Below are 18,461 nucleotides of genomic sequence, written 5' to 3' on the forward strand. Positions count from 1 at the left end.
GACACTGAAGTCCAGAGAAGCAAGAAGCTAGATCTGCTTGAGACAAAGCTGTCTGTAAGACAGAACTTTGTTTTAACCATTGCTGTGTCCCTAGTACCCAGACCAGTACCTAGGTGCTCAGACAATACTTGTCAAGTAAAAGGAAGTCCAACAGAGCCGGGCTGAAGCAGAGCTACGCTCACAGTGAACTGTGAAATGTGCCGGGCAAAGATAACCCCTGCCTGGTGGGGTATGGCCAAGGCCGAGCCCCAGCAGTGCTGGTGTGGGCACAAGGGGGCAGGCTGAGGCCCCAGCCTGTCACTGGAGGGTGATGGATGGGCAGGGGTGTCTGGGTCACTGCCCACTTGGAGACAGGGAGACTTCTCCAGGGCAGAGGAAACTTGCCTTGGGCCTGGGGGTGGGGTGGGGAGGTTAGCAGGGAGGCACTGAAGCGGGTAGCCAGGAGAGGCCTGAAAGGTGCTTGGCAGAGGGGCAGGGAGCCAATGTCCCCACGGCAGGCACAATCCTGGCTGTGGAACCTAATGTGGACACTTGGAGGGGCCCTGCCATGGAAAATCCCCACTCAGGGGTGCTATGGGAGACTCACAAGAGCAAAAGAGGCCATACTTCTCTGGGTGCTGGCCTGGCTCTAGTGCGAGGAAAAGGCACTGTCTCCATCCTTCTGCTGGAGGTCTGGCTTATTCTCACCTGAGTCTCCAGGCCCCCTGCCCAGGAGATGCCACGGCCCCATATACTAAAGAACACCCAGAGACGCACACACTCTGCCTGACGATATGGTGACATGTGGGCATTTGAGCCCCGGTGGACACGCCCCCTTCTCCCCCAGAAGCCTGCACAGCTCCCCACCCCCTGATTGCAAGTCTCCTCCCTGTCCAAGGCAGGACCATCCCCTCTCATGGGTCTGCCAGCTTCCCACGCCTGACAGCCCAGCTCTCTCTCAGTGCTACCACGCCCAGGGCCTCCTAGCGCTGGTCCCGACCCCATCCGTGCGAGCGGATATTAGCCCTCCCAGCTCAGTGGCACCCAGGATAGCAGTGACTTCACCCGGGGTCTATGCACCACCTGGCCCCAGCCAGCCCAGGGCTTATATTGCAGCACAGAGGCCTTAAGCTAGACAGCAGGAAGAATGTCCTCACTGTAGGCAGGGGATGTACTAGGTACATCCTAGTACATTGGGATGTACTAGGGCCAGTGATTAGGGGGTACTTTTAAAAATAGAACCCGCAGCTCAGGCAGGCCATCGGGGGGTGGGCCTCTCACCTCCCTTCAGGGGCATGCCCCAAATCATGAAACATGCAGGGCTGGGTGTTGGGGCCTCCCCAGGGCTTGGAGCCTTTTGATAAACCCTCTGGTGAGCCGCTGATACCCTGGGCTTGGGCGTCCCGGTCTCAGTGCAGGCCTTGGAATACAAAGCCCTACCTTCCCAACAGGGCCGTTTTCTCGCTGGGGCACTTAAGGTCCTTCTGCAGCAGAAACTTCTTCCCTAAGGGAACAAGGCCAGAGCTCTCTGGAAGAATCCTCTTCCCATAGAGGGGCAACAGATGTCCTGGCCTGAGTCTTTGCCAAAAACAAGGCATCAGTGGTGGATGGCGGTGCGGGGTATAGGCAAAGGCCGGGCCAGCTCATTCTCAGCAGGGGCACCCGCACCATAACCCTGAGGCCTGTGGGCCCCCGGACAGGGCTAGGATGGGCATCTCACTTCAGAGCCAGACTAACAGGTTCAAACTTGCTCACCCGCTCCTGTATCCTTGGTAACTCCTAACTCCCATGGCTGCAACCTCATCCTCTGGCTAAGGACTAGCAATAAAGCCCTGAGTGGGGCCGTCTCTGTCTGCAGCATCTCCTCCTGTAAGAAGGCTGGCCACCTGCAGCCTGAGTAGTAACTCCCGTATGTACCCCATTTTGCCCACCAGCCCCACAGAATTAACCTTGGAGCAATAACAGCCCCTCAAGTCCTCCGTTCAGTGAAAGTCTCAGCCTGAGGACCCACAGAGAAATGGGTTCAGGAGAGAGGCTCAGAGGGTGGAGGGGAAATGCCTTTATTTATCCCTGGACAGGTGCGGCTGGGCCTGCAACATGAGCTGCCCTCTCACCCCCACCCTCCCCCAAGCCCAGCCAGTGCTCCAGGAAGTGGGGGAGGGGTGGGAGCAGAGAGGGAGACATTCCGAGGACCCAGCCCCAGTACCTGAGCGGCTAGGCCACGGCTAGGGCCGCGCTCTGGGACTTGCCTCTTGGTGCGTGTTGCGGTCCTTGACTGTGTGGCAGAGACGTTAAAATTTTGTTTGGCTCCGCTCCTCACAGCTGGGTCACCTTAGAAAGTGAGTTCACCTGCTCAGCCTCAGGTTTCTCATCTGTGAAATGGGGATAATGCATCAGGGAACGCACGCATGTGCCAGTGCTTTCTAATATACACTTAGGAAAATACACCTGTTTTTCCTCAGGGCTGCTTGTGAGGGAAGCTGAGCCTGGGCCCAGGGGGGTCCTGTCTCTCTGCTCCAAAGCCGCCACTCCTTACAGCCTCGCCCACCCACCCAGCAGGCTCACCTGGGGCGCCAGCCCAGTGGCCGCTGCCCCTTGCTGAGCTCCAGTATTTGCCAGAGTCTCTTGGCTATGGTGGGGTGAACAGAGGGTCCCCGGGGACGGGAAGGAGGACAGGCTGAGGCTATTCTGGGGCAGCCACGCTGACGATCCCTGGAATTTTAAGGTCGTGGTGCTGTTTCTTGGGCAGCACCTAGTGGTGCTGACAGCCGTTCTGTTTATAGCTGCGCTGAAGGTCAGGCGAGCCTCGGGAGGGCTGCTGCGGGGCTGGCAGGGTCTTCCCAAAGGAACGAACAGGACTGGGGACAGTAAACGGACAGAGGCCCACTGCAAGGAAATGCATGCTTAGAGGTTGCCAGGCCAGACCCTCTCCCAGCATGCTTCCTCTCCCTGGGGCTCAGAGCTGTTCCTGACCCCAGGAGGGCCCCGAAGAAAGTGGGTATGAGGCTGGCTAGGTACTGGGGAGCGGGCCTTCTGAGGTCCTGGGCTAGGACACAGGACAAGGGCAACTTCACTGGCAGCCCCCAGGGCTCCTTGGGCTGAAGGTGTGGGAGAGGAGCGAGTGTGAAGAGTACAGCTTCCTCGGTGAGGTCCGCTAGGTTTGCTGGGGCAGCCCTCCTGCCTGGGAGACGTCTCCCCAGTTCCCTGAACCTTCATCTCATCTAGGGGCTAGCCATGATTGCCAAGGGCCCCACCCAGGGCCCTCCTGTTCCCAAATACAGCGTCTCTGTGCCTTTGAAGCCCGGATCCACCTCTTCCCAGGAACCATCCTAAGTGGCATGAAGCGGTCTTCATCATGTCCCAGGACTCTTGGGGACTCACTGTGTAACATTCTTGACATAGAGCTGTGGGATAAGAGGAGAGACTCAGAAGGCCAGTAAAGTGTGTGGCCAGCTAGAAAAGGGCCCAGTGACCCCTGGCTTTGGCACAGGGAGGTCACTGGTATGCGTGGAGTGGCGGGGGCCAAAGTCAGATGGCTGATGTGAGGGGGATGGGAGATTGCAGAGGCCTGCTGGTCACTCTTTGGAGAAGCCTGGCAGTGAAGAAACGGAGGGACACATGGCAGGGACTGACTGAGGCAGCTAAGGCATGAACAGGGAGACGCTGTTTTTTTAAGTCTTCAGTTTTTTAGAGCAGCTCTAAGTTCATAGCAACATTGAGAGGAAGATACGGGGATTTTCCCTATCCCATGCCTGGCACCCCCCACATACATGTACAGCCTCTCTCATTACCAACATCCCCCACCAGAGTGTACATATATTATAACCAATGAGGCTACACTGACATGTCATTTTTACAGAGAACAAATAGTTTACATTAGAGTTCACGCTTGGTGTGTACATCTTATGGTTTTCGACCGATGTATTCTGACATGTATCCAGCATTATAGTATCACAGAGAGTATGTTCACTTCTCTAAAAATCCTCTGTGTAAGGAGAGGCTTTTTGAGCATAGATGAGACTCTGGTGCTCTTTTTTTTATCAGCCAGGGTGGAGTTGGAGACCAGGACCAAGAGAAGACAGAAGTGAGAGAGTGAGGGAGGGAGCAAGGCCCCAGGGGAAGCCAGATGGAGAGGGAGCAGAGCACGGCATGACAGTAATTTAATCACACAATGTAAAATGCACTTAGGGCTCCATGGAAATCCCCTGGGGCGTCAGCCTTAGTGGCGGTGTCAGGAGGGGATGCTGGAAGTTGCACAGTCCACAGCATCCCCTGCCTGCCCTGGCCCCCCGTTCCTTGCCACATCTACACTGGTAGGTCTAGATGGAAAAGAAGGCATGGCCTATCTGGCTTTTAACACTGGGAGTGATGGCCAGGAACCTCTGTGGAGCCAGGGGCTCCCTCTGATACCAGGAAGCTGGGGAAATAGGAGCCAGGCGCAGGGGTAGGTCAGAGCCTCAGCCGGCATCTTGCTTGCCCGGGGCCCTGGAGAGGACTTCTCTCTCCTCCAGCTGATGCTCAGGCCGGCCCTCACACACCACCTTCTGCCAGCTCCTGATCTTGTTTCCTGTGGAGTCGGAGGCTGCAGCCTCCCAGCCTCCCAACTCCTGCACACTCCAGGGCAAGGGGCTGGGGGCGGCACTCGCATCTCCTCCTTTAGGAGCTTCCCTGAAACTTTCTCAGCTCTGCGCTGTCCTTGTATAATATCCCATTTAAGGATGAAATCCTCACCAGAATTCCGGGAGAACAGGATCGTTGCTGTCTTTACACAAAGGGCACGGAGATGGGCGCTGCAACCTCAGGTCTGGCTCAGACCAAAGTCCATGCTCTTTGCTCTGCTGCTTCTCTCAGGCACCTGAAGGTCACGGGCACCACAGTTGCTCCCTGGCACCAGCTGTCCCTGTGCCCACTCTGGGATGCCCTAAACTATGGCCCAGCAAGGAGGAAACACTCCTGTGGGCTAGGTGGCAATCTTGGCCTCTAAACACCTAAAGCCTATCCTAGAAGCTTCTGAGAGAGAACCCTAGTCCTGGAGCTCTGCCTGTGGCTAGGCTCCCCACTGAGAGCTGGCTGGTGACTGGAGAAGTTGAAAAGTAAAATGAGGGTGAAATAACCATTACAAAGAGCTTTTCAAATTCTCCAAAGGGGCTATAAAAACTTTAAAGAAAAAATATGTATCCTTCAAGGATTTAGCAGCTTTGGGTCTTTTCTGGGACAAGGACAGTAGAGGGAAGGGGCTAGGGAGTCAGACAAGAGATACACGGGTACCTCGCGCCTGGACTGTACTCTCCACACGCCTTAGGTTCTGTGTGATGGTTCAAGGGTGGCCCTGACCTTCTGCTGGGCAGGACGCTTCCCTGGGCAGAGCTGAGGGACAACCTCCTCAGGGTCCCTGTCTCCATACTGCCTTCTTCTCTAAGGAGACCTGGGCAGAACTAGCAGAACACCTTCCTAAAAGAGGATTATAGCATCCTCCACCCACCAGCCCGAGGGGGTCTTGAACCCTGCTCAGGGCAGCCAAAGGTCAGGCCAACTGAGCCCTGATGAGCAGACACAGGTGCAGAGAGAGAGGCGCCAGGGGCAGGCTGGAGCCAGCTAGGCGGCTCTCCTCAGGGAGTTTGGCTCTTGACCAGGTCCGGGGAGGCTGGGCTCTTCCCTGGGAATCACTTAAGTCCATTACCCGAGGATGAGGGGGAGCCAGGCCGTGCCAGGCAAGGGGGAGGTGGGAGCCCTTTGGGAAGATATTGTGTTAGCACCCCAGGCTTGAGGGAGAAAGATGTCCTCAAGGCATCTTGGAAGGGAGGGCATTCCAGATGGCTGTGGTTTGTTCCAGCTGATCTGGCACCAGCATCTCTTGGATGTCATTCTGGTGTCCTTGTTCACACTTAACCATGATCTCCTGGACACAGATCTGGTCCTGCCTGGCAGGCATCACTTCTGTAGGCATGAGGCCCTCTCCTCTGGGGAATGTGCCTACCCTGCCTGGGAGCTCCCTGTTGCAGGATGATGGCCCCTTCTCTGTAGATTCCTAGAAGCATCTGGGGGAACCTTGGGTTGGGAAGCCCCAGCACAGGGGTGTCCTGCTGTGGGGGAGCTCTGTGGGCAGTCTACTAAGACAGCAGAGGCATTGCAGTTTACCCTGAATAGGAGCATGCTGGCATCTGCTACTGTCTCTGAAGTGCTTCAAATATGACATGGATTGATGGATGGTGAGAGGGATGGACACATGACCAGCAGGTTGAGTGAAATGCTACAGTAGAACCGCAGCGGCGGGCATTTGAGTTTTCACCGTAGAATTAGTTCCACCTTTCAGTGTTCAAAGTGAAGAAAGTGAAGTTGCTCAGTCGTGTCCGACTCTGAGACACCAGTAGCCTACCAGGCTCCTCCATCCATCAGATTTTCCAGGCAAGAGTACTGGAGTGGGTTGCCATTTCCTTCTTCAGGGGATCTTCCTGACCCAGGGATCGAACCCAGGTCTCCCACATTGCAGGCAGATGCTTTACCGTCTGAGCCACCAGGGAAGCCCCTCTGTGTTCAAAGGTGTCTATAATACAATGCCAGGAAGAGCAGAGGTCTGAACGTGAAGCTAGAAGGTATAGGGGAAGGTAACTTTCTTGCAGGACAGGCCTGGCTGGGCAACTCAGCTTGCCTTTAGGAGTCCCCTCTCAGTCTAGAAAGTGTTTTGCTTTTCTTTGTTATCTTTTTTTTACCCTTTGTTCAACCATTTAAATCAAAGGAAACAACGAACTCCTGTCACTAGTGCAGGCTCTGCATGGCCATTGATTTGGGACTAAAGGCAACATGTATTTTGAGATGGTCCACGTGGTTCAAGACACCCCTGTGGGAGCCTGGAGAGCAGGTGGGGCTTGGCAAACTGGACAGCGTGGCTTCCTGACAGTTAAGACATTTGCTTTTGTATTGTCCTTGCCTCATCTCAGCAGATTCTGGGAGTGGTGGGGAGGTTGCTCTGGGCACAAGGTGGCCAGTGTTTAAGAAGTTACCACAGCTCTTGTGTCTGAAATGGCAAGACAATGACAATTAGCAAGAACTCGCCTAGAATTGCTATAATCCCTGTGTTAGCACACATGGTTCCTGGCCTACCCTAGAGCCCATCTAGGAATGGGCTGAGGGCTGGTGACTGCAGGGCCCCTCACAGGGGCTTAGCAGGAGGTTTCCATCCATGTCTGAAGTCCAGAATCTGGCCAGGGTTCCATGAGGCCTGGTATCCAGGGACAGTCCCCAGGTCCTCTTAGGGCTCCTTCTAGGCTGGTCCCCAAGCCCTGGCCAGATAATGGCTTCTGCCAATGTTAGAAGCCAGCCTTGTCCTTGGAGTATAGCCAGAAAGGTGACTGGAATGTGCCCAGAGAAGCCAGGAGGCCTGGCTGGTGGGCATGTCGGGGAAGAAGAGCCAAGGGACACCCTCCAGGCACAGCTCATTGTGGGGGGGTGACTCCCAGGGTCTCCTCTTTCCTATGATGTCACTGGAGGCAAGGCCTGCCTGGCATCCCATGTGATGTCACAGGGGGCTTCCTGAAGATGTCATGGGGGTCAGGTGACAAAGTCATGCTATGTGATGTCAGCAGGGGGTGGAGTCAGCATCTCCATGACATCCCATGAGACACTTTTAGAAGTGAAGCTTCATGACACTGTCTATAATGTCACTAGGGGCTGGCCACAAAGCTATTTTAGGTGACGTCACCAGGCCCTCCAGAATTTCACATTTCATGTGATGTTACTGTAGAGGAGGCCACCGTGACATTCAGGGTGGTATTACTGGGGGGCTGGATGTGCAGAACTTGGCATGGTGTGTGATATCACTGGGAGTAGCGTCTCAGCCATCTCAGCATCACAAGTAATGTCCCTGGGAGTGCAACCTTCCTGACACTACATGTGATGCTCATGGGATGGTGTACCCATGGCATTCTGCATGATCACACTGGGGTGGGGCCCCCGGACTCTAATATTCTGTGATGTCACTAGAGTGCAAGATTTGGGAACTGGCCTCCACATTTGTGCCTCTGGGAATATGAAGCCAACCACAGAGCACTGAGTTCCTTGTCCCAGCTGATCTTGCTCCCCCAGGCAGGTTGACATTCTGCCAGCCCTCTCTGTACACCTGTCATGGTGCAGCACTAGGCTCTTGCACTAGGGTGCTATTGTGAGGCTGCATTTGGCCTGCTGGCCTGGCAGCATCTGAGTTCTTCTGGAGCCAGGAAGTATGCCCTGGGTCTTCAGGGTGCAGTTGCTATCGTAGGCTAATTGGTGTAACAAACAACCCCCAGGTCTCTTGCAAAAGTTTATTTCTCATTCATGCAACATCCAGTTCAGTGCTCCTTAGTCATCTTTCCTCCAAGCAGTGACTCCAGGATCCAGGTCCTTTTCAGTTAGTGGCTCGACTGATCTCCTCTGGGTCCTTTATATCTAGTCAGCGGACAAGCAGGGAGAATTGAGAATGGCAAGATGATTGCTAGGGGCAGGCCCTGAAGTGATGTGCATTGCTTTAAACTACATTCCGCTAGCCAGAGCTAGTCTCGTGACCACACTCGGATACAAAGCACCAAGAAATATGTCAGGTTTGCAGCAAGAAGAGGAAGCAGGCTTGGTGGCTACATTGAATGAAAGACAAAATGGCCAGCCTCTACCGGATGATTCCCTGGTGATTCTTCTTTGAGGACTGTCCCATCCTCAGGTCACCCTTCTTTGCTTACCCTCCATTTGCTATCCTCTCAGATCACACCAGGCAGCAAGGCCGCCCAGTCCCAGCTCAGCCAGGGTGACCTTGTGGTGGCCATTGACGGCGTCAACACAGATACCATGACCCACCTGGAGGCCCAGAACAAGATCAAGTCTGCCAGCTACAACCTGAGTCTCACACTGCAGAAGTAGGTGGGCGCTTTCCAGAGGCGGGGGCGGAGGCTGGGTGTGGGCACCGGCATCCCGGGGAGAGGAGCTGTCCAGCACGGGCCAAACCCTGTGCTACCAGACTGCGCTGCGAAGTGAGGACAGCCCCTGGGCCAGAGTGAGGACAGGCCCAAGGCATCAAGCACACGTCTGTGCCTCACTTTACAGAGGAGCTCAGAGAGGATAGGGCACGGCGCTGCCAGAGTGCGGGCAGCTGGGTCTGGAGGCCAGGGTCTTCCCTGCTTTCTCTGTGCACAGGCAGCCTCCCTGGGACCTAGCAGAGACCCATGGCTGCTAAGTACCCAAGAGACGTGACTTCTCCCTGCTGGTCAGGCCCAGGGGACGCCGCGTCTCCCTGGGTTTCAGATGTTCTCCCCTCGCCAACCCTGCCCAGGTGGGTGTCTGGGCCCCGAGAACAACTGTCTTCACCTGCTCCTATTTCTGGCTTTTCCAGGTCGAAGCGTCCCATTCCCATCTCCACGGCAGCGCCCCCGATCCAGTCCCCTCTGCCAGTGATCCCGCACCAGAAGGTAGGTGCTGACTGTGGGTGGCAGGCTCCACTTTCAGCCATGGTTCCTAGAGTGCAGCCCTGGTCTGCCTACCTGAACTTCTGCTGGCCCCACTCAGGCAGGGTGGTAGAATCAGCGATGCCAGGGGCAGAGCTGGGGCAGGCTCCCAGAGAGATGTGTTCGAGCTCCGACGAAATGCTCATTTCGTGATAATGTAGGGGTCTCCACCTGGGTGCTTAGCCAACACCTGGGCCTCACGGTTGGGCTGATGGGAAATCTACTTAGTCCACAGTGTTTTCAGGGAAGGGACATGTGTCCAGAAGGCTCTGACCCTCACGATCCTGAGGGCACTAGCAGGAGGCTGACTCTGGCATGAAAGCCGAGGCCCCAGTTTGAGTCAGTCACTGCGGGAAAAGCTCTCAGCCCTGGGGGGTCTACTGGCCCTCAGGGTTTCTCCTCTGTCACAGGCACTCTCCCTCCAGTTTTCCTTTCTCCTCCCAATTGCCTGCCCCTTGGCTTCCTTCGTAGCTCAGGTGGCAAAGAATCTGCCTGCAATGCAGGAGACCCCAGTTTGATTCCTGGATCAGGAAGATCCCCAGAAGGGATAGGTTACCCATTCCAGTATTCTTGGGCTTTCCTTATGGCTCAGCGGGTAAAGAATCCGCCTGCCATGCGGGAGATCTGGGTCTGATCCCTGGGTTGGAAAGATCCCCCAGAGAAAGGAAGGGTTACCCACTCTAGTATTCTGGCCTGGAGAAGTCTATGGACTGTAAAGTCCATGGAGTCGCAAAGAGTCAGAGACAACTGAACCATTTTCACTGTGAGCTCCTTTTGTGCTGCACCCAGGGGTGCCTGGCAGGCTACGGTCCTCAGGGTTGCAGAGAGCTGGACATGACCGAGGACTAAGCATGCACTGCACGCAAGGGCTTCCCAGGCGGTGCTAGAGCTGAAGAGCCTGCCTGCCTTGTCTCCTGCAGGAGACAAGAGATGTGGGTGTGATCCCTGGGTTGGGAAGATCCCCTGGAGAAGGAGTTGGCAACCCACTCCAGTATTCTTGCCTGGACAATTCCACGGACAGAGGAGCCTGGTGGGATACATTCCATGGGGTCACAGAGTCGGACACGACTGAAGCTACTTGGCACTCATGCACGTACTGCACTCAGAAGTGCTGGTGAGGCCCAGAGGCAGGCACAGCAGCAGGCACACCTCACCCGCTCGCCCCAGGCCCCTCCCTGGCTCCCTCCAAGCAGCTCAGTCCTGAGGGGCTGAGAACACAGGAGGCCAGCCCACCAAGCCTACAGGACCACACGCTCCCACCACTCTCCACCCACCGCCCTGAATGACCTCAAACTGACCCTGTCAGTCCACAAGGGCAGAGTGGCTGATGGGCAGGGTGGGGAGAAGAGGCAAGAAGAGGATAACGGGGGTCTGGGCTGGACGACAGATTGAGGAAGTGGGCAGAGTGCTTCTCAGGAGAAGCTGCAGAGGCAGACCTAGGGAAGCAGATGTCAGCCCCGCTCCTCCCGCAGCTTCCCCTCTGCACGTCCGCCCTGCCTATTCACCAGCCCAGGAGGCTCGTCCCACTGGCCACGTGCAGCGTGGGGTCACAGAGCAGGAGGCAGGGCTGTGCTCACCAGTGTCCTCCTACAGGGGAAGGGGAACAGATGTAGGATAGAGGGGTCTCCCCCCAGTTCCCTGAGGCCACACCCCCCTTACTTAAAGTCCCACAGGCAGGCTGGCTTGGCCTAGCTTTCTGTGTGGGGCTTTGCATTTAGTCTAGTTTGATGATAGCATCAGGGCCAGGAGCCATATGCCTCACCCTGCTTTTTTTTTTAGAAAACTCTTCTTCTCCAGGTGTTCAGGCCGTCTCCCCACCCCGAACTCGGCGCAGGGGGCTGCAGGTTGCAGGGCGGTGGGCTGCGGGGCGCTGGCACTAACCCCTCTGTTTCAGGTCCACGTGGAAGCGCTGGGGCGGGTGTGGCCTCTAACTGCTCTTTTCTCTCTCCCCTGCATGGCGCTGCCCTGCCAGGACCCTGCTCTGGACACGAACAGCAGCCTGGCAGCAGCCAGCCCCCACCCCGAGGCGAGGGCCGGCCCGGGCACCCCAGGCACCCCGGAGCTCGGGCAGATCTTTAGCTCCTCCTTCTCTCAGACCTCCGTCTTCTCCTCACACACGGAGGCCTCTGACCCCGGCCCTCCCCGGGGCGGCCCCGGGGCCAAGATCAGCCTGGAGGGGGCCCTGGACTCGCTCAGCCCGAAAGCCCCGCTGGGCTCGAGCCAGCCAAGGCAGTATAACAACCCCATTGGCCTGTACTCAGCAGAGACCCTGAGGGAGATGGCTCAGATGTATCAGATGAGCCGCCGAGGGAAGGCCTCAGGTGCTGGACTCCTAGGAGGGTAGGTAACGGGCGCACAGCTCTCCGCTGGTGGTCAGGGGCCACCTGGGTCCTCAGTGCTCGTAGAGGCCTGATCAGGGTAGAGTGGGGACTGGTCTCATTGCGGCCAGCTCCAAGCCCATGAGGCAGCACAGGCTAAAAGCCCTGAACGCAGTCAGCCTATTGACACTTGTCCTCATTACTTTACACAAGCCAGCGTGGTGTGTCAGATTTTGCAGAGAGGTAAACTGAGGCTCAGAGAAGGTTAGGGTCCAGCTGCCCAACTACTAAGTGGCCGAGATGGGCCTGAATGCAAGAGCCTCAGACTCCCCAAACTTTGACATCAGGCCACCCACCACAGCAGGACAAAGCCTGTCCTAATACCTCCAAGTACTCTGCTGCCAGGGAATGCACTGATCCCACCCTTCTGGGAGCCCTGAGGATTAGAAGGGCATGTTCTCTAGGTCTGGTAGTGGTCTGGGAAGGCTGCCTGGAGGAGGGAGTACCTGAGCTGGGTACAGAGAGATTGGGCAGTGGGGTGAGGGGAGTGGTTGGCAGGAACAACTCTGACTAGGGTGGGGAAGCAAGGGAGCAGGACTCTGAGGAGAAAGGAGCCATGCAGGAGAACAGCATGCCACCCCCTGGCCCCTGAGGTCTAACTGATGGGACTCTTGGAGCACAGGAATTAAAAAAACCTAGAGCTGAGTGGGCACTGTGGAGAGGTTGAGGGTAGGGAGCTGCCAAGCAGAGCATGCATTCGCTGCCAAGCCCGGCATGTTTGTTATCTCATTATAATTTCTCCCACGGCCCCATGCAATTGGTGTCATCTCCGGACTAGAGGCAGAGCAAGCGGAGTCAAGGCATACGGCCCAGTGGTCAGGGGTTCAGGGCTCTTCCATGAGGCTGTTCATACACCTAAACTATGGGGAGGACTGAAGGAGATCACACGTGTGTAGTACTGGGCTCTGTTCTGGCACACTCTCTACATGCTACCTGGCATCATTGCCTGGAGCCATGCAGCAGGCACATTGATGAGTCAGCATGGCGATCTGGGTCAGTCTGATCCAAGCCCACACCCTCCTGTGACCTTGCTGTACACGGTACCTGTACTGCACCTGCTTGCTCCTTCCCTGGGGATCTCCAGCTTCCCCAGAGCCCCAAGCTCTTTCTGGGCTTCCAAGTGAAGCTGGGTGATCAATAGTCTGAGCACTTGGATCCTGGCTTCCCTGGACCAAGGTGGCAAAGCCTTCGAACCCCAGGCCTTTTCTAGTAAGGGGCTTCTGCTAGGAGGCTGAGGGAAAGACAGAGTAGAAGTGGTGCCCTTCTCCTGCCTTGAGAAGGCTGGTGGGTCTTCCTGGCCCTCTTTGGGACTAGCTCCCTAGCAGGGAGGTCAGGCTCTGGTGGATCTAAACCTCCTCTGCCCACCTGCAGTGATGGTAAGGTCTCTGCTCACTGAACCATCCATGGAGGTTGGGGGCTGACTAACAGTCCATATGCTTTGTCTAACACAATTCTCTCAGCAGCTTCAGAGGTGGGTACCACTCCCTCATGTGATAACTGGGAAGTAGAAGCCCAGAGAGAGCAAGTCATTTGCCCAAGGTCACTGGCTATTGAGTGGCAGACAGGACTGGCACGCCGGTCGATCTGACTTCTCCCTGCGTGGAGACAGGGACCTACCTGCGTGCCCCATTCCTGCTTCTCATGACTCCCGAGGTGCCCTCCCATTGGTGCACTGGCTTCTCAGAACCTGACAACTATCAAATTATTACTTGACACTCAGAGCATCAGGGCACAAGAGTTTCTTTGAAGAAGAAATGGGCTAGAGAGGGAGTGTGGTGCGTGCCTCATTTAAAGCAAAAGCTGATGCTACGGCCCCAGCAGGAAGGTTGGGGCCTCTGACCAGGGGTAGCCGAGGGCCAAGGCCACCACTTTTTGCCGTGTCTGACAGCTCACGGGAGGCAGGGTTGGCAAATGCTAAGCCCTCTGTCCTTTCATTCTGTTCTTAACCCATGCTGAGGGTTTTACATTCAGGATTCTGTTCATTCTGCGGTGGGCACCACCCTCTCAGTTTTATGAATAAGGAGACGGAGGCTAAGACAGGTAAGTAACTTGTTCAGAGTCATAGCACTAGGAAGAGGAAAGGTCAGGATTTGAATTCTATCCTGTCTGGCTCCACAAGGAAGTTCCTTCTCTTACTCTCTGGGCAACTTGCAAGGTGATTCCTTGGCACCTTGTATCCCCTTAGGAGGAATGGAGAGGAACAGAGTGGGTGCAAGCACAGCGTGGCCTGCAGCCCCTCCTCCTCCTCATCTCTGGGGCTGGTACTGAAGAGCAGTGTCCCTCAGGCCAGTAGATGCAAGGGCCCCCTCCCCAGGCCGGCCTCATAGCTTTGGCTCATTCTCCCCAAGACCTGGGTGCTCCTCTCTGAGCTATGTCTGCTGCAGGCATCCCAGCCTTCAGGTTCTCAGGCGCAAGTTAAGCAGGGGGCTAAACAAGGAACTGGCTACATGGGCGGGGAAGGGCAGAAGCCTCCCCTGAGGCCAACACTGCCCTCTACAGGGGACACTGGGCCAGTCAGGGCAAAAGCTGGCCCTGCAGCTGTCAGCACTGGCCAAAAATGGAGAAGGAATGGGAGATCTGTGCTGGCCCTTTCCTAATATAGCTCCACTGGCAGCTATTTTGAGCCTGGGAGGTCAGAGGGAATTTTATCAGCTCTGAGACAGGGTTGAGCCTGGGACTGGGGGATCTCCCTGACTTTGGTCTGGATCCCCAGGATCCTGGCCAAGAGATGACCAGGCCAGGCCAGGCCAATGGAAGCCCAGGCTCTCCCAGCCAGAGTCCAGAGTGGTGGCAGAGTGTGGGGGCAGGGGCGCCACTTTCTGCATTCTTCTCCCCTCAGATTTCTGACCAGCGTCTGTCACTGCAAGGAATTTGCATCTAAAGAAACATAAGGCAGGCAAAGCCTCTTTCAAGGAGACGATGCTCCAGGAGGCTGGCTCTTAGATAAGAGTGAGGGAGGGGTCCCACTTGTAGTGTCCAAGCTGGGCTGTCTTGGTTGGGGGCCTTCCTGCCAAATGCCAGGGCCCACACTTCTCCCAGGCTTCCCTACTCCTCCATCCTGAATCATTGCCCATCCACAGGCTTTTATGGGTGGTTACTGGAAACCGCACAGATCCCTTACTACTGTGCCCCAGGAGGTGTGTCCAGAGCTGCCTGCCCCTCCTCTGGCAAAGAGAACATGTTCCCAGGGCTGTGAGAAACCCCACTGTACACACCCCAGCACCACGGCAGCTCTTGTTCAGGGAGCAGCACTCCCAGAGCCGCCCCTCATTCAACAAGGACAAGTCTAGAGAGGCTGTGTGTGGCTGGCCAGGAGCCACCTGGGACCTTGGCCATTCCTGTAGCAGCCAGAGCTGGTCCTGTCTCCATCTTTGGCTTCCTCTCCAGGGTCTAGGGCCAGGTTGTATGTGGGAGATTCATGAACATGGTAAATGAGCACCCGTGAAGATGGACCCAAAAAACCCTTCTCCTAGGCAAAGCTTCAGGCACTGTGGACCCACGCTGCAGTTGGCATCTCTGACCCAAACTGAAAGGCTATGATCCAGACTCTGAGCTTTGCCCACTCCTCTCTCTGCGCTCTCTTCACCTAGTGCCTGTCTGGGCTGACTCCGCCTCCACAAAGGCCAGTTTGAGGACCATCCCTACGTCCTTATGCTCAAACCCTCTGGCAGGAGCCTCACTCTGATAGTCCTGTCTTCTTTGCTCTTTCTCTCCTCCCCAGGTGGTAGCCAACTCTCCAGCCAAGTTAGTATCACAGGAAAGCACGTGTGTGCGCTTGCCTGCATATCCCAGCATGCGCCCGCGTATCTGGGGTCTGAACAGCGTGCGCCTGTGTCAGCATGGGCACATGTACGTGCATGCGTGAGTGAGGGTGCATCCGTGTCCCTGAGCGAGGCTGCATGTGTGTGACGCCGCGAGGATGAAGTGAAGGCGTTGGGAGGGGTGCTGGGGCCCCGTCGGATGCCTGGGGCCATTGTGCTCTCAATCCGTTGCTGCAGCTGCTTAAGAAGGCAGGTGGGCTCTGGTGGGCTGCCGGGTGGAGTGTGTGCTGATGCTGGTTCCCGGTGAGCCTGAAGACGTGTCCAGCCTGGCCGGATCCCTCAGAAGGGCTGCGCTTGGCCCTGTCCTTGTCTGCGGAGCGCACTTAACGTTTTGAAGGGAAAAGTCTTGATGGGTAGAAGCTGGTGGGCTGCCCAGCGCGTTGGACTTGGGGGCCCTGAGCACCTAAGCCCTGCTCCGAGGAAGAAGCACACGGGCTGAAGAGTCTGAAGGAGCAGAGCCCCAGGGGGACCCCGGATGAGCCCCTTCGTGGAGGAACCAAGCTCAGAATCCCCATGGGTGCCCAGTGGGGCTGTTTTTTGCCTTTGGGGCATTCCGGACTCTGCTTCGGCTGCTGCTGCGTTTGACTCGTGACCCAGCTCTTGTCCCCTAATCCCAATCCCACCTCCACCCTCTGCAGTCTGTTTCCCTGGGGGAGTGGTGAGAGATCTTTCCACGCCCCCCAGCTCAGGCTTAGCGGGGGCCTCCACTGACCCGGGAAAGAGCAGACGGGCAAGAAACACCTTCTGCAAAGGGCTCTGGGGAGGGTGAGAATATTCCTGACCAGACCCAGCCAGTGCAAGTGGATCTGAGGAACTTGGTTAGCCTTCCTAGGATCAGGCTCAGGGAGATCTCTCTCCACATCCTGCACCACCAGCCTTCACCTTCACCGGTGTAACACCGCCTGTCCCCCTTCTCTCCTTGCACCCCTCTCCCTCGCTCCCCTCCCCCGAACTCCCCCAGCGCCGACTACCAGGAACGCTTCAACCCCAGCGCCCTGAAGGACTCGGCCCTGTCGACCCACAAGCCCATCGAGGTGAAGGGGCTGGGCGGCAAGGCCACCATCATCCACGCGCAGTACAACACGCCCATCAGCATGTACTCCCAGGACGCCATCATGGACGCCATCGCCGGGCAGGCCCAGGCCCAGGGCAGTGACTTCAGCGGGTAAGCGCCTCCCCTCCGCCGCCCGCGCCGACTCCACCGCTGCATCACCGCGGAGGGCACCGGGCCGCTGAGCGCCGTCGGGACCAGTCTTCCTCTACCGTCTTGAGCTTCCCAGGGCACAGCCCTTGGAAGACAGCCAGCCTTGACCGGGCCTTTCAGACAGAACATGGTGTTCGCTCTTCAGTCAGTTTCACGGTCAACTTTAGGAGAAGGGTAGAGAAACACAGCGTGCGGTGGTTCCTCCAAGCGCTCCACACAGCCTCTGCATTTTCCCAGGCTCCCTGAGGGGGCTGGTTTAGAAGGAGACTTCTGGAATCTCGTTAACCGGGGTCACATTCTGGATACCCCTGGCTCTCACAGCTAAGCCATTCTTTGAGGGGAAGTCGTCGCTTTCTTCTCCAATACATGCCTGGGTTTCTTGCTTGGGAAGGGGCCTCCAGACCAGTCACCCACCATGCTGTTGGCAGTCAGCGCTGCCACAGAGCCCGGGGAGCACCCAGGACCTGCCTCCTCCTGTGTGCCCAGGGGAAGCCAGGCTCAGGTGGGTGGGACTTAGGACCTCCCCGGTTCCTGAATTTGCTTGTTAACCGCGGTTGAGGAACTTGAGGGCTGAGTAGGGAAGGAGTTGGCTAAAAATCATTTGTGGATGACACTGGTGAGAGTGCAAAGTTTAATGGGGACCTCACTCCCTCTTTCTGAATTTCTGTCTTTGTTTATCTTAGTCCCTTTCTTCTCTGCGTTTCTTTCTGTGTTTGCCTCTCTGTCTCTCTATCTGTCTCTGTCTCAATCTCATCTTTTTCTGTCTCTGTTGTTTTCTTTCTTCCTTACACATACACAGAACCCATACTGTACTCTACTTGGGAACGCCATTAGTGTTGACTTTCAAAACTGATTATCTCTTTGGGTAACATGTTATCCCTGAGTCAAGATCTGTAACAGCTCAAGGCAAGAAATCTTAAAATGATTGTGCTTTTTTCCAAAGCTAGGAAAACCAGATGTTGTAAGAGGGATAGAGGCATTCTAAAGTCCCGGATAACTCCTGTAGTCTTTGGCCTGTGCAGAGCCCAGTCCTCGTGGCCATGATATGTGTGCAGGTTTAAGGTGCAGCCTCCAGAAGCCAATGGATAGAAAATGGTGTGGTCTTCCTGGCTCTCCTGATGCGAGGGAGCCTGGCCCTCTCAGGCACGCAGTACTTCCTTTGGGCCACCAGGGGGCGGAGGTTGCTTTCCCTGGAGCTGCTGCTGCTGCTGCTTCTGAGCTCACGACTGAGCTGCTTCAGTCGTGTCCGACTCTGCGCGACCCCAGAGACGGCAGCCCACCAGGCTCCCCCCGCCCCCGTCTCTGGGATTCTCCAGGCAAGAACACTGGAGTGGGTTGCCATTTCCTTCTCCAATGCATGAAAGTGAAAAGTGAAAGTGAAGTCGCTCAGTCGTGTCTGACTCTTAGCGACCCCATGGACTGCAGCCTACCAGGCTCAACCGTCCATGGGATTTTCCAGGCAAGAGTACTGGAGTGGGGTGCCATTGCCTGGAGCAGTGAATCTCAAACCCCACGGACTCAGGGCTTTAGTTCTTTGTGGAACTCTCTGGGTAGTGCTGACTTATCTAATCCCATCTTTCAAAGCAGAAAATATGACCATGCAAGTTTTAAA

The 18,461-nt window shown here is 56.3% G+C and overlaps 1 protein-coding gene across 3 annotated transcripts in view; it reads left to right on the top strand.

Moving 5' to 3' along the window:
- The window catches only part of LDB3 (LIM domain binding 3), a 59,507-nt gene that overhangs the window by 1,155 nt on the left and 39,891 nt on the right, over nucleotides 1-18,461 (top strand). For all 3 annotated transcript variants that reach the window (XM_070364766.1, XM_070364767.1, XM_070364768.1), the window contains exons 3-6: nucleotides 8,710-8,861; nucleotides 9,335-9,410; nucleotides 15,546-15,568; nucleotides 16,607-16,810. In XM_070364766.1, coding sequence (XP_070220867.1) covers nucleotides 8,710-8,861; nucleotides 9,335-9,410; nucleotides 15,546-15,568; nucleotides 16,607-16,810 — 455 coding nt within the window. The remainder of the gene's footprint in view (nucleotides 1-8,709; nucleotides 8,862-9,334; nucleotides 9,411-15,545; nucleotides 15,569-16,606; nucleotides 16,811-18,461) is intronic.

This window comes from Bos mutus, chromosome 28 (assembly GCF_027580195.1).
Source record: "Bos mutus isolate GX-2022 chromosome 28, NWIPB_WYAK_1.1, whole genome shotgun sequence".
NCBI classification, from domain to species: Eukaryota; Metazoa; Chordata; class Mammalia; order Artiodactyla; family Bovidae; genus Bos; species Bos mutus.